Source organism: Neomonachus schauinslandi, chromosome 6 (genome assembly GCF_002201575.2).
Source record: "Neomonachus schauinslandi chromosome 6, ASM220157v2, whole genome shotgun sequence".
Lineage (NCBI taxonomy): Eukaryota > Metazoa > Chordata > Mammalia > Carnivora > Phocidae > Neomonachus > Neomonachus schauinslandi.
The window spans coordinates 56,283,508-56,296,821 of NC_058408.1; the positions used below are offsets into that span (position 1 = coordinate 56,283,508).

Consider the following 13,314-nt stretch of genomic DNA (forward strand, 5'->3'; position numbering starts at 1 on the left):
TAAATATCTTGAAAAAGAAAAAAAAAGTATTAGTAACAAAGTAGAGCTTCTTTTTTAAATTTTAGAAGCAGCAAAGAAGTCCAATTTGGTTTGGGAGCTACATGTACAATATCTAGATTAATCAGACAGCAGTGTGAGGAAACATTTATACACACCCATACAAAATGTTTTAAATGCAATCTAAAAAACATGAATAATTTAGATTTTTGGATATGGAAACTATATTACAAAAAGTAAAAAAGCAAAGGAAAAAAACTTACTTAATTATAAATTTCCAAGTATTGGCATGAAACGCATGGTCCATACTGGAAATAACAGAGCAGATATCCAACAATGAATGAATAACTACAAAAAAAGATAACAGAACTCTTAGGACATTCAAATGTCATATGGGGTGAGTTTCTCCTATATTTAAAACTATCTACTGATCAATTCTGACATTTATTAAAATAGGTAATGCAGTTAGAAAAAAACTTTTCAAAATAATTTTTAAAAATAAGTGTCATACTGGGCGCCTGGGTGGCTCAGTTGGTTAAGCAACTGCCTTCGGCTCAGGTCATGATCCTGGAGTCCCGGGATCGAGTCCCGCATCAGGCTCCCTGCTCAGCGAGGAGCCTGCTTCTCCCTCTGACCCTCCCCCCTCTCATGTACTCTCTCTCATTCTCACTCTCTCAAATAAGTAAAATAAATCTTTAAAAAAAAAAAAAATAAGTGTCATACTTTTGATTTATGGTTTTTACAAATTACAGAAAATTAATTTTTGATGTTTATACCTACCTAAATAAAACTAAATGATCTAAGTAAACTAAAATGTTCAGTAGAATAAAAGTTGTACCCTATTACAATTGAAATATTCTATAGATATTCTAATCCAAAACGACAAAATAAGCGGCAAAGGAAAACAATACCAAACAAGGAAGAATTAAAGCAAATTGGCACAGTATTTATGAAAGGCTTCTACTCTTTCATTTTATTTGTAAAAATGGCCAATGACCTCCCTTTCTGTGTCCACACTCCTGGGCAGTTCCCTTCCACACTGATCTGGGGCTTAGTTATATGATTTGCTTTGGTCAACAGGATAATAATAACTATAAGGCCAGCAAAGACTTAAAAAGTGCTTGCACAGGGTGCCTGGGTGGCTCAGTCGCTTAAGCGACTGCCTTCGGCTCAGGTCATGATCCCAGGGTCCTGGGATTGAATCTCACATCAGGCTCCCCACTTTGCGGGGAGCCTGCTTCTCCTTCTCCCACTCCCCCCTGCTTGTGTTCCCTCTCTCGCTGTCTCTCTCTCTGTCAAATAAATAAATAAAATCTTAAAAAAAAAAAAAAAGTGCTTGCACACTGGGGCTTGTCCTCTCCTGATGATGACCCTGAGGCCGTCATCAGGTGACCGAGCCCCGCTAGCCTCCTGGATGATGTGCCACACGTGGCCAGCTCAGTGCTTCTGCCTCTGCCAACAGCCAGACGTGATGAGGTCACTGACTGCAAAAACACGAGTGAACAAGCAGTTGTACCATGGGGAGCAGAGAAAGCTGTCCCAGCTGAGCCCAGCCTAAACTGCTGACTCACAGAATCATGAATAAATAAAGAAGTAGGTGTTTTAACCTGATAGATTTTGGGGTGGTTTTTACAGAGCAAGAAGTACCTGATATACTGCACAAAGCAAACTTAACTCTTTATACAGAAACTATAAATGAAATTTTTGTCCTTATACATTACTGTTTTTCAAACTCTGGGTTATAATGCATTGGTGAGTGATAAAATTATGAAGTAGCAATCAGCAATTCTTTAAAAATGAAACAATATAACGGAGTACATTACATATAAAACAGGTATTATTTTACATATAATAAATAAATGTATATATTACATAATAAATAAATACATACACGTTCATGAACATATACATATGCAACTATATGTGCTCTGGAAAGAAATGCAAACTTCGTTTCTTACTGAATTATGGTTTAAAAACTCTGAAAGCTACTGCCTCAGAATCTGGACTACTTTAGAAGGTATAAAGTTGCATGACTTTTTTGTTAATCACTGTGGAAAAATCATGTATGGTGAACTTTAACTGAATGTACAAATCTATGTTAAGGCATCACATATCAATTTTATAAATTCTAAAATTTAGAAGATTAAAAATTTATCAGGTAGGATTTAAATTATTTTATACATAATGAGTGAGTAAAATACCATGAAGCGTTAGAAACAATGTTGGGTTCAATAATTTAATGGATATACAGTTTAGTCAACATATGTCACATACTAAATAGGAAGTTTTCTCACTTACCTATTACCATATTCAAAATATCATCATTTTCATCTACTAAAGGGTCCATGCAAACCATATCCAGTAGTTCCATTAGCTGCTTTTGAAGAGAATAGGCCTCCTTGAAAAGAGCCTGGAGAAGGTCTGAAACTAGGTGTAAATGCCCAGAATAGACAGATTCACTATCCTGATCACAAATAAAAATGAGAGAAATAGCACATCAGAAAGATCAAGAGCCAAATTTACTTTAACTCATTCCATCAAAGCTCATAACTTCAGTGCTTTCTACTGAATCACATATTTACTCATTAAACAAATGTTTAGTGACCATCCATTATATATAGTGTACTTCAAGAGATGCAGGCATGTATAAAGCATGATCTCTGACTTCCGAGACTTGCAAATATAGAACTAAAAGGGAGATACATAAGGTTTGGTCAGGTACATGACTTTTAGCACCCTATCACCAAAGAGAAGCATTAGTTAAACCAGTGATTTTATTCACCCAGTGAATACCAGTACCAAAACTCCCTGTGACCCACAAATCCTAGGCCAGCTTTTATGGTTTAAAGCTGCCTCAGGAATGTAGAGATGGACTACAAAAGGGCTGGTGTCCTTTTATAGGCACCTAATCATTAAGGAATTCATCTGATCCACCAATACCATGACAGAACAATTTCAGGATTCCTGTGACTCTTCTTTCTTTATAGAAAAGAAAAACAAACAACAAAAAACCGCAAAAGCCCATTTTAATCAGTTCCTTATAACCACTTATTTTGAAACAAATATTTACATACAGGCACACCTCAGAAATATCTCAGGTTCAATTCCAGACTACTGCAATAAAACGAGTTAAAGTTTTTGGTTTCCCAGTGCATATAAAAGTTATGTTTATATTACACTGTAATCTGTTAAGTGTGCAATAGCATTATGTTGGGGAAAAAATGTATATATGTTAACAAAAAATATTTATTGCTAAAAAATGCTAAGCATCATCTGAGCTTTCAGCAAATCATAATCACTGATCCACAGATCACTATAACAAACATAATAATGAAAACGTTTGAAATATTGCCAAAATTACAAGACTGTGACAAAGAGACATGAAACAAGCAAATGTTGTTAGAAAAATGGCACCAACAGACTTGCTGGACACAGGGCTGCCACGAGCCTACAATTTGTAAAAAACACAATATCTGCGAAGTGCAATAAAACAAAGTATGCCTGGGGGCACCTGGGTGGCTCAGTCGTTAAGCGTCTGCCTAACTTTAAGCACCTTAATGACCCTCCCCAGGGCCCTGGGATCGAGCCCCGTGTCAGGCTCCCTGCTCTGTGGGAAGCCTGCTTCTCCCTCTCCCACTCCCCCGGCTCCTACTCCCTCTCTCGCTGTGTCTCACTCTGTCATATAAATATTAAAACAAAAAACAAAAAACAAAAAAACAAAAAAAACACCAAAGTATGCCTGTACATGGTTCTTCATTCTACTTTACTCCAGTAATACAGGCTAATATGTAAAATCTTATGTGCAAACACTATTTTCCTCATCCTTTTTGCCTGTGGATTTCAGGCCATTTAAAGTATACTTAGACTCATTACTTACCTTACAATGTACAAATGTACTTTTGATTACATGTAGGACTGAGGAGGGAAGACTATGAATGTTTTCTAGAATGATGGATTCCTGTGTGACACAGATATGCTGAACACATCCTGTAAGAGCTGCTAAGAGCTGAACCATTGTCTGGAAATAAGGAGAGAAGTTTCATTCACAGTATGTTTTTGTTCACAAACATAGAAAGGTATCAGACATGCTGGGTACCAGGGATACAGCAGTGAACAAAATGGACACTCTATTCCTTCTTCATTGAACTTTAGTCTATCAGAACTACAAATATTGGAACAACTGGCTAGCCATTTGGTTTAAAAAAAAAAACTCAGAATCCTAACCCACACATCAAAGCATATAGCAGGTGTTCTACATATAAGCTTTGAAATTATAGGTAGGGCAAGATATCTTGATCACTTGTCTTATATAAGTTTGGTGTTTACTCAGCATTAAACTGTATAAAAAAACACAAAATTTATTTTTTTGCATTCATATCTTTAATTCTATAAATTTAATTCCAGCATTGGGTCACTACATAAAGGATATATAGCTAATTAATATCAGTATAAAAATTCTTACACTGTTTAAGCTCTTCCCCTATACCCTTTCTACTAAATTTGACATACTTGTAAAATATTCCTTAGAGTGGTCTGGATTTCTAAATTATGGCTTGATAGTCCTCTGGCTTGACTGGTTAACTCGTACATCATGTCATCAAATAATTTCACAGTCTGTGAAAAGCAAGCATGTTATAAAGAGGAGTAACAGAAAACACTAGAAAGGGAAGACATATCTTTAAAGAAAAAAAAAAAATCAGACAATTTTTTTCTAGTAATAACCATGGGATATTATCTAGCTTAACAACTGCACATAATAATGTAAACAATATATATGTTTTTATATATATAAAGTAGTCATATAACACAATCTTTTAAAAGCTTCAGGTTGAAATTGATTTCTTTTCCATTTCTGTGGTTTGACTCTATTTAATAACATCCATGTAAAAAATCGCTCGAAGTTCATTTTTTGGTGCTGTAACAAAGGTAGGTGCTACTCTACACAATAAAAGTTGATGGTCTTAACCAATCAATATTCATATAGGTATTTATAAGGGTATTTTCTGGGAGTGATGATGAATTTGTGCTGAATCACCTATTTACTTGCATTCTAAACAGTTCCCCTTTTTGATCAACTCAAAATACCATTTCCTGGGTTAGAGGTACTCTATGTGACCTTAGAACTAAGTTTTTTTGTCTGTGAAGTTAGCTACCCTAAGATCTAAATACTCAGATTTTTTTAAACAATTTAAATGGCCTAAACACTGCAAGAATAACAACGCAATGTAATTAAAGAGGATATTGCTTCCCAAAGGCAAGCTAATACTCAACATCCTTATTTTAATCTATATAACAGCTGGATCTTTTTCTGGTGGTCAAGAACAAATTCTAAGATACTTTTAGATAGAGAACAATCAAATGAATATGAGTAACAGGAATTTTGATGATTATCTGCTTCAAAGCTAAACTTAAAAACCATTAAAAAATGTTTCATTTTTTGCACAAAATACCTTTAATTCCTTCAATTAAAAAAAAAAATGCCTGTGCTTTTCAGAGAAAAAGTATACCATATATATCTAAAAGGTAATAGGAACTACGTAGAGTAAAAGATAATGTAGTTGGTGAACTTAATGTTTTCTCTTGGTTATTTGATTTTACCAACATTCCAGCCTTTTTTTTTATTCTAAGTCTTCTTTAATAAAATTTGGCTCCAGGGGTGCCTAGATGTCTCAGTCAGTTGAGTGTCCAAGTCCTGGTTTTGGCTCAGGTCATGGTCTCAGGGTTGTGAGATCAAGCACTGCATAGGTCTCTGCACTCAGCAGGGAGTCTGCTTGGGATTCTCTCTCTCTCTCTCTCTCTCCCTGTGCCCCTCCCCCACACTCGCTCCTGCACTCTCTCTCTAAAATAAATAAATAAATCTTTTTAAAAAATTGGCTCAATTTTTCTAAACAATGAAATTTAACAATTATTATAAACTCTACAGAGAAGATCTTAGCTAACTTCCTCACTCATCCCAGATATTCACTGAATTGCTTTAAAATACAGAAGTACTTAAAATTAGCTACAAATAATGTAAATTCAATTAGTAAAGGATCTATACTACTTAAAATTATAATAGTTTTTAACCACCTAATGATGACACTAACACCATCATGTTCTCACATGAGATCTATTTCTTACTAAATTATTTGTATTTCAAATATGTCTGATACATTAGGAAAAAAGGAGCCACAGTTAATAAATGATCTAAAACTGAGGCTAGATTTAAATAGCCTTTATAACATGTAGACTGATTAAGATGATAATAGGACTATACCTTTGGCAGCACTTGTGAGAAGAAAGTCTCTTCCAGCGTCAGGTGGTTCATATGAGGTAAAAACATCTCCACAATAATTTTCAGAATTTCTATAAAGCAAAATAGTAACATATTTTATAAGAATATTAAGTCATGTCAGCCAACAAAGATCACTGCCCCTTCCCCAAATGCAAGAATATGTAAGTACTACCAATCTGAAGCTTTGTACAATTTCAAAATGCCATTTTCTATGTAAAAAAACTATGTTTATTAAAAGATTTTATTGGGACGCCTGGGTGGCGCAGTCGGTTAAGCGGCTGCCTTCAGCCCAAGTCATGATCCTAGGGTTCTGGAATCAAGTCCCACATTGGTCTCCTTGCTCAGCAGGGAGCCTGCTTCTCCCTCTGCCTGCCACTCCCCCTGCTTGTGCGCTCTCTCTCTCTCTGACAAATAAATAAATAAAAATATTTTTAAAAATTTATTTATTTGAGAGGTGCCTGGGTGGCTCAGTCGTTAAGCACCTGCCTTCGGCTCAGGTCATGATCCCAGGGTCCTGGGATCGAGCCCCAAATCAGGCTCTCTGCTCTGCAGGAAAGCCTGTTTCTCCCTCTCCCACTCCCCCTGCTTGTGTTCCCTCTCTCACTGTGTCTCTCTCTGTCAAATAAATAAAATCTTTAAAAAAAATAAAAAATAAATAAAAAAATAAAAATTTTTAGAGAGAGAGACACACACACACACGAGGGGAGGAGAGGGGGAGGAAAAGGGAGAAGCAGACTCCCCACTGAGCAGGGAGCCCGACACAGGACTCGATCCCAGGACCCTGAGATCGTGACCTGAGCCAAAGGCAGACACTTAACCTGAGCCACCCAGGCTCCCCTATGTAGAGAAACTATTAAGTACCTGAAATAATAACAAGAAAACAAAAACAAAAAAAATCTGTATGTCCAGCCTTTGAAGACCACTTAAAGGATGTGGGTACATCTACTGAATAGGATTTGCTTTCATTAAAATTATTATTCGAGATCATTTAAAACCATGAAAAAATATTCACACAATACTTTAAGGTTAAATGACCAAGCTTCCAAAATAGTATAATCCCAATCTTAATATATATAAACATGTATATACAAAGAATAATAGATAGCCTGGCACGAATGTATAGAATCGAGATGAGAATGTTCTATACCAAAAGCTTAACCATTTCAGATTAACGGATGTTTCATTATCTTTTCTGATTTTCTGCACGTTTCAAATTTTCTACAGTGAATATGTTTAAGTATTCACTGTAGAAATATATATACTCAGGATTAAAAAAATTATTACTTAAAAAAATTAGACCCAACAGGCAACAGATAGAAAATTATAAATATCCACAACCATGGAAATGTAAATAGAATAAGGAACTCAAAATATGAGTAAATTGTGTAGTCTAGTCTTAATTCATCTCTTCTCCTAACTAAATAAGTAAATAAATAAGCCAAGTAAGATTAAAGAACAGACAGAAGATGAGAAAGTCAACCTGAAAGTAGACTGCAAATTATGTTTTATATGAGTCTAACCAGTTTAACAACAAACATTTAAAATTTCAATGCGCTTATATGGACATTATCAATAGTTCTGGTATCCATCCAAAATAGAATTTAAAACTTTAAGTACTACAACTTGAAGGAATTTGGTCATTTTAAGTAACTGAAATTTACAGAGGCTGTAACACTACTAGAATACACTTGAAGGGAATATGAAATGTATCGATATATGTAGACTCAGACCTTAATGACATCAAAGTAAATCAAACAATTAAGATAATTTTACTTACGAATATGCTCAATCCAGTTGTCAGAATGCTGATACATAGAGTAAAAAAATTAAGGAAGACACCAGTATTACAGTAATAGGATATTCACTGCTCAGAATAAATCTAAAAAGCAGCCTTCTTAAAGTTTAGGCAATGATCAGTAAGAAACTGAAATTAAACTCAAATTACTGGCTTAATTTTACTTTTAAAAATTTAATGTTCTTAGGTAAACAAACTATAATATAATGAAAATACTCCAAGGAAATACTTTCAAAATTGAGCAGGGATAAAATTGTCTTTTCAAACTATGTGTAGTTGACATTCTTTTGACAGAGGAACAGTACTATAATAATCCATGGATTTCTGGTTTCTAAAACAGGAAAGAAATTTCTTCCTCCTTCGAACCTCTCCAGTATTTTATTTGCACCTGTATTAAGTCACTCAACACTTTCTATCTTCTTTTCACGTTGTGTGCCTCTTATGAAGCTTATCAGACTGAAATTCTTCTGCACATAGCAGACACTTATAAATGTGACAATAAATTATCCTACGTCCATTACAAAAGTTAGCAGTAATCACATTATAAACTGTACAGTTGTATACCAAGAATTGTTAGAAATTTCTTATTGTAAAAAAAAAAAATTTCTTATTGTAAAATAAGTATTAAAGAATGTGTCAGCAAGAAAAATGAACAAACTGTAACTCCATCACAGTAATACAAGAATTGATTCTTCTTCTGACATTACTTTGCATATATTAATTTTACAGCAGCAATCAAAATGAGGTATAGTCATTAACTCATTTTATTTAGCTCAATAGGGTTGAATTTGTCTTACAGAAAAATTTCAGCAAAGGTCAAAAAAATTCTAGCCCCTTCCAAAATTAAACCTAATTTATGATTATGTAGACATGCAGGTAAAGACTGGAAAAGAGTATGTAAAAGGCAAAATATAAAAATAATGCTTGGGTGATGTGACTATAATTTATTAAAAACTTATCTTTCATCTGTTGAAAAGTGTTGAAAACTGGGGGAAGAACAGCTTTAGTTTCTTTTGAATGTTAAGTCTGAGATGCAAAACCAAGTGGGAATGTTGACTTTCAATTACTGAAGCTCCCCATAAGCTTGAGGGGGGAAAAGAGGAACCATGTTCCTTACCTTTGTTCCCCCAAAGCCTAACACCCTGCCTGGTATGTATTATGTGCCCAGTAAAGGTTTTGGAGTAAGGATGCTATGGGTTTTCCAAATCAAAATCCTTGAGGACAGCGATTCCGAATCTGCACAATGACTAAGAAAAGCCTTTGGAACCTAAGTGGGATTTTGCCAATGCCTATGCAAGAAACTTCTACATAACGGTAATATGTATATTTGCCTTTAGATGTAAAAAATTATTTGAGACTCTCTAAAGTGAAGGTCATTTTTTTCTTTTAAGTGTGGCTTTATGTTGAAGGTGAGCTCAAAGGTGTTAAAGAAATAATTACCTTTTAACATGGAGGGCTGGGTTCCAGGCACATTTACAACAAGAAAAACAGTATGCACTTGGACAACGGAGGCATTAAGTAACTCAAACTCAGCAGGTGACAGCCAATTACAAAAGGAAGCAACTCCTTGTAACCAACAACAATGGAAAGAGGTCCGAGAAGAGGAAGAACATTATTATTTACTGGACATCTTTTACATACTTGGCACCATGGCAGACCTACGTCCTTTAATTCCCGTAATACTGAGAAAGGTATCCATACTCAGCATCCGTCCTAGAGGTTAAGAGCTCAGAGTACATCTCTTTACCTCATCCAGCTATTAGGAGTCAGAGCTCACCTCACAGATCAGGTCTGAGCGCTTGCCTCCCCGCTATCCCAAGCAAAGGTATTTACACTTAATTGCACGTGACGAGTACAGAAAAACTCAAAGGCACAAAGGAATGGAAGAAAATGCCACATCCACTGCCAAAATCAGGGCGGAACACCAGTGCGAACCCTTCCAGTGCCAAAGGGAGGCATGCCTTCGGTCTGGGCAGCCATGGTCCCCGGTCGCCCTCGTCTCCCTCGCTTACTCATCCCGCCCATCAGCGAGGAAAGGAGAGGGTTTAGGCCTCAGGAACACTACACGGTCCGGCGGCGAGTGTGACGAGCCCGGAGAAAAGTTGGGAGACCTGCCCCACGGCCCTCTGTGGGGGGAGGTGACAATGAAGGATATAAGGAGCCGGGGCAGGACAGACGGCAGTTCCCGGCGGCACAGCTCCTCCGGCCAGCTACTTAATTCTTCCAGAGGAACAGCGCTCGCCGGGGCCGCGCTTTCCTGAGACATGTTTCGCCAACCAGTGCAGCTTCAAACCAGTCCCGCCACCGCCAAGACCGGAAACTCCCGCCCTCCCGGCAGGCCTTGCGAGCTCTCCGCCGGCACCAGTACCATAGAGAGGAAGCGGACTGCGTTCCTCGTGAGCTCGAGCCGCGCGCGGCTGGGAAGGGAGCCGGGCTTGTCTGGCCCGCGGAGGACTCGACTCACAGGTGCGCGCTTTCCATTCCGACGGTCCGGGGTGGCGCGTGGTTTCTCAGCGCCGGGCGCTGGGACCTTCCCGGGCTGCGAGCATTCTCAGGTCTGGATCGCTGGAAACGGTTGCAGTGAGGCGCTTTGGGGAGGTGAAGGCGGAAGACCCTAGATATGCTACCGTCTGTTCCATGGGGCTTTGAGATTGAGCATCTGGGGTCACGGTTGACCTGGGACTTGCAGCCAGAAATGAATCCAAGGCCCAGGGCGCGGTTGGGTAGATAGAAACAGGCACCTTTCTACCCACTTCACTATGCGACCCGACTTTGTACGTCTCGTGTAATGGAAATAAAGACCGCGCCTGCCAGAGTTGTGCAAATTGAAGCAAATGGTATATAAAGTTATCTAACACGATAAATATTGTGAAGAGTTTTGGTGAAGTTGCTTCTACTTTCTAGGGGACTCTCCAGTCAGTGCCCTTATTTTGTTTCTCTAAAACCAAATTAATCTTTACTAATTACTCCAAAATTCTCCTACTCCCATACCCTTGGGGCTGCTGGTCTTTGCTAAATGTTTGTAGCTAAGGTCATTTGGATGAATTACGCACACCATACCCGTGCTTGTTTTTAAAGGGATTGTCATTTACCAAAATAAAGTCTTGAAGGCCTGTTACAGTAACAGACTGAAGTGAAGAGATTCTGGCAGTTTTAGGAGGTAGGTATGTTTGGGCAAGATCATGATAGGTGAAAGACTTAAGTCAGGCTTGTCTTTTCCTGCCTGGCAATTTTGAACTTTATGTTTTTTTGAGTTGTTCTGTTGTCCTTTTGTTTGTTTTTACAGTTTATTCTCTTCTCCATTTCTTGAACCCTGAAGGGTGTGTGTATATGTTTCTCTTTCTATCCCTCTCCCTTCACAGCTTTTACAGAAAAAGCAGCTGTATAGCGGAAGGGGAGAGGGGTGCTATTTAATGTTACATTTTAGTGAAATATATCATTTTACCTTTTTAAAAAAATTTTTTTATTTCATTTATTTATTTTTAAGTAAGCTCTATGCTCAATGTGGGGCTTGAACTCGGGACTCCAAGATCAAGAGTCGCATGCTGTAGCAACTGAACCAGCCAGGTACCCCTCATTTTACTTTTTAATAACAATTTTCTTTTTTTTCTCCAGAGCTAATTTGAAAGAAGAGCGAAGACCTCTAAGAAGTCATTTGGAAACATCTCTAAATATTGTAAAGAAAAATTAATCCTCAACAAAACTAACTGAATAATTGAAGTAGGTTTACGTGTGTCATCAGTTCTATCCAGAAGTTGAAGAATCTTCCTTTGAATTTAAGGATTGTGTGCCTTTAATGAGAGGATGACTTTTCAATTTAATTTTTCTATAGAAAACCATCTGGAAAATGAATCAACACCGCTTGGAGATGGAGCTTCGGCCCTAGATTCCTCCAAAGGGCCTTCACTCTCAGAAAGTAAAAAAGGTAAACATAGGGACAGAAAATGTTCTACAGAACAGTTTGACTGGCCTCAGGATCATTTGTCGGAACATAAGCCAGTGGGAAATGCAGCTGCCTCGCAAGACACCGACCGCTCACTCAGTGCAGCAAATAGCTCAAATAACTTGGAGCCACATGAAAAACATCCCTGCATGAGTGTTGCCAAAGAGCATCCTATGCCTAAAGATTTAAAGAAAGTGTTAGAAAACAAAGTCATAGAAACATTATCAGGTCCCCAACATGTTAATGTATCAATAGTGAAAACCATCTTGTTGAAAGAGAACTTCCCTGGAGAAAATATAGTTTCACAAAGCGTTTCTTCTCACTCTGATCTGATTACTGGTGTTTATGAAGGAGGCTTAAAAATCTGGGAATGTACCTTTGACCTGCTGGCTTATTTCACAAAGGCCAACGTGAAATTTGCTGGGAAAAAAGTGTTGGATCTTGGCTGTGGATCAGGGTTGCTGGGGATAGTTGCATTCAAGGGAGGGGCCAAAGAAATTCATTTTCAGGATTATAACAGTATGGTGATTGATGAAGTAACCTTACCTAATGTAGTGGCTAACTCAACTTTGGAAGGTGAAGGAAATGACGTAAATGAACCCGATGTGAAAAGATGCAGGAAATCAAAAATAACACAAGAATTATGTAAATGCCGGTTCTTTTCAGGGGAGTGGTCTGAGTTTTGTAAGCTTGTACTAAGTAGTGAAAAGTTCTTTGAAAAATATGATCTCATTCTCACCTCAGAAACCATTTACAATCCAGATTATTACGATACTTTGCACCAGACATTCCTTAGATTGCTAGATAAGAATGGACGGGTGCTCTTAGCCAGCAAAGCACATTATTTTGGTGTAGGTGGAGGTATTCATCTCTTTCAAAAGTTTGTGGAAGAAAGGAACGTATTTGAGACTAGAACACTCGAAATAATTGATGAAGGACTAAAGAGATTCCTAATTGAAATGGCTTTTAAGTAACTGAGTTATTGTCCACTGAGTGTCCTAAGTGAAATAAAAAGAATAACCAAAAACTTTTGAATGTTTGATTTCTGCTTTGCTATTATTATTTTTTTAATTATGATGTTTGTTTGTTTATCCAAATAATATCCCAGCTATATTAATAACACGTACTTGCTAGGGGAGCTAGATAAATAGTATTCTGAGCACTTGATGAGATCTAGGAGATTATTTTGTGGGAACGTTTTCTGCTCTCTACCTTTATTCTATTTGGCCTTTCTACCACCTTTGACATTAAATAAATTTTTTCTCAGGGAAACGACACTTTCTATTTCTTTCTTTTACGATTTTT

General features: G+C 37.3%; 2 protein-coding genes across 3 annotated transcripts in view; one reads left to right on the forward strand and one right to left on the reverse strand.

Moving 5' to 3' along the window:
* The window catches only part of C6H1orf112 (chromosome 6 C1orf112 homolog), a 48,734-nt gene extending 38,401 nt beyond the window's left edge, over window positions 1-10,333 (reverse strand). Inside the window, exons 1-7 of one of the 2 annotated variants that reach the window (XM_021682822.2) lie at window positions 10,222-10,333; window positions 8,049-8,088; window positions 6,254-6,342; window positions 4,507-4,611; window positions 3,875-4,015; window positions 2,296-2,461; window positions 261-345 (exon numbers count right to left, since the gene is read on the reverse strand). In XM_021682822.2, coding sequence (XP_021538497.2) covers window positions 261-345; window positions 2,296-2,461; window positions 3,875-4,015; window positions 4,507-4,611; window positions 6,254-6,342; window positions 8,049-8,088; window positions 10,222-10,332 — 737 coding nt within the window. In that variant the 5' untranslated portion in view covers window position 10,333. Of the gene's footprint in view, window positions 1-260; window positions 346-2,295; window positions 2,462-3,874; window positions 4,016-4,506; window positions 4,612-6,253; window positions 6,343-8,048; window positions 8,089-10,221 lie in introns of those variants that run through there. The other variant, XM_044915956.1, reaches the window with a different exon arrangement.
* A 1,478-nt stretch (window positions 10,334-11,811) lies between these two features.
* On the forward strand, window positions 11,812-13,036 carry METTL18 (methyltransferase like 18). The gene has a single exon (XM_021682646.2). It carries the CDS (start codon window positions 11,871-11,873, stop codon window positions 12,981-12,983), a length of 1,113 nt encoding a protein of 370 aa, XP_021538321.1. The 5' UTR covers window positions 11,812-11,870; the 3' UTR covers window positions 12,984-13,036.
* The last annotated feature ends 278 nt before the right edge of the window (window positions 13,037-13,314 follow it).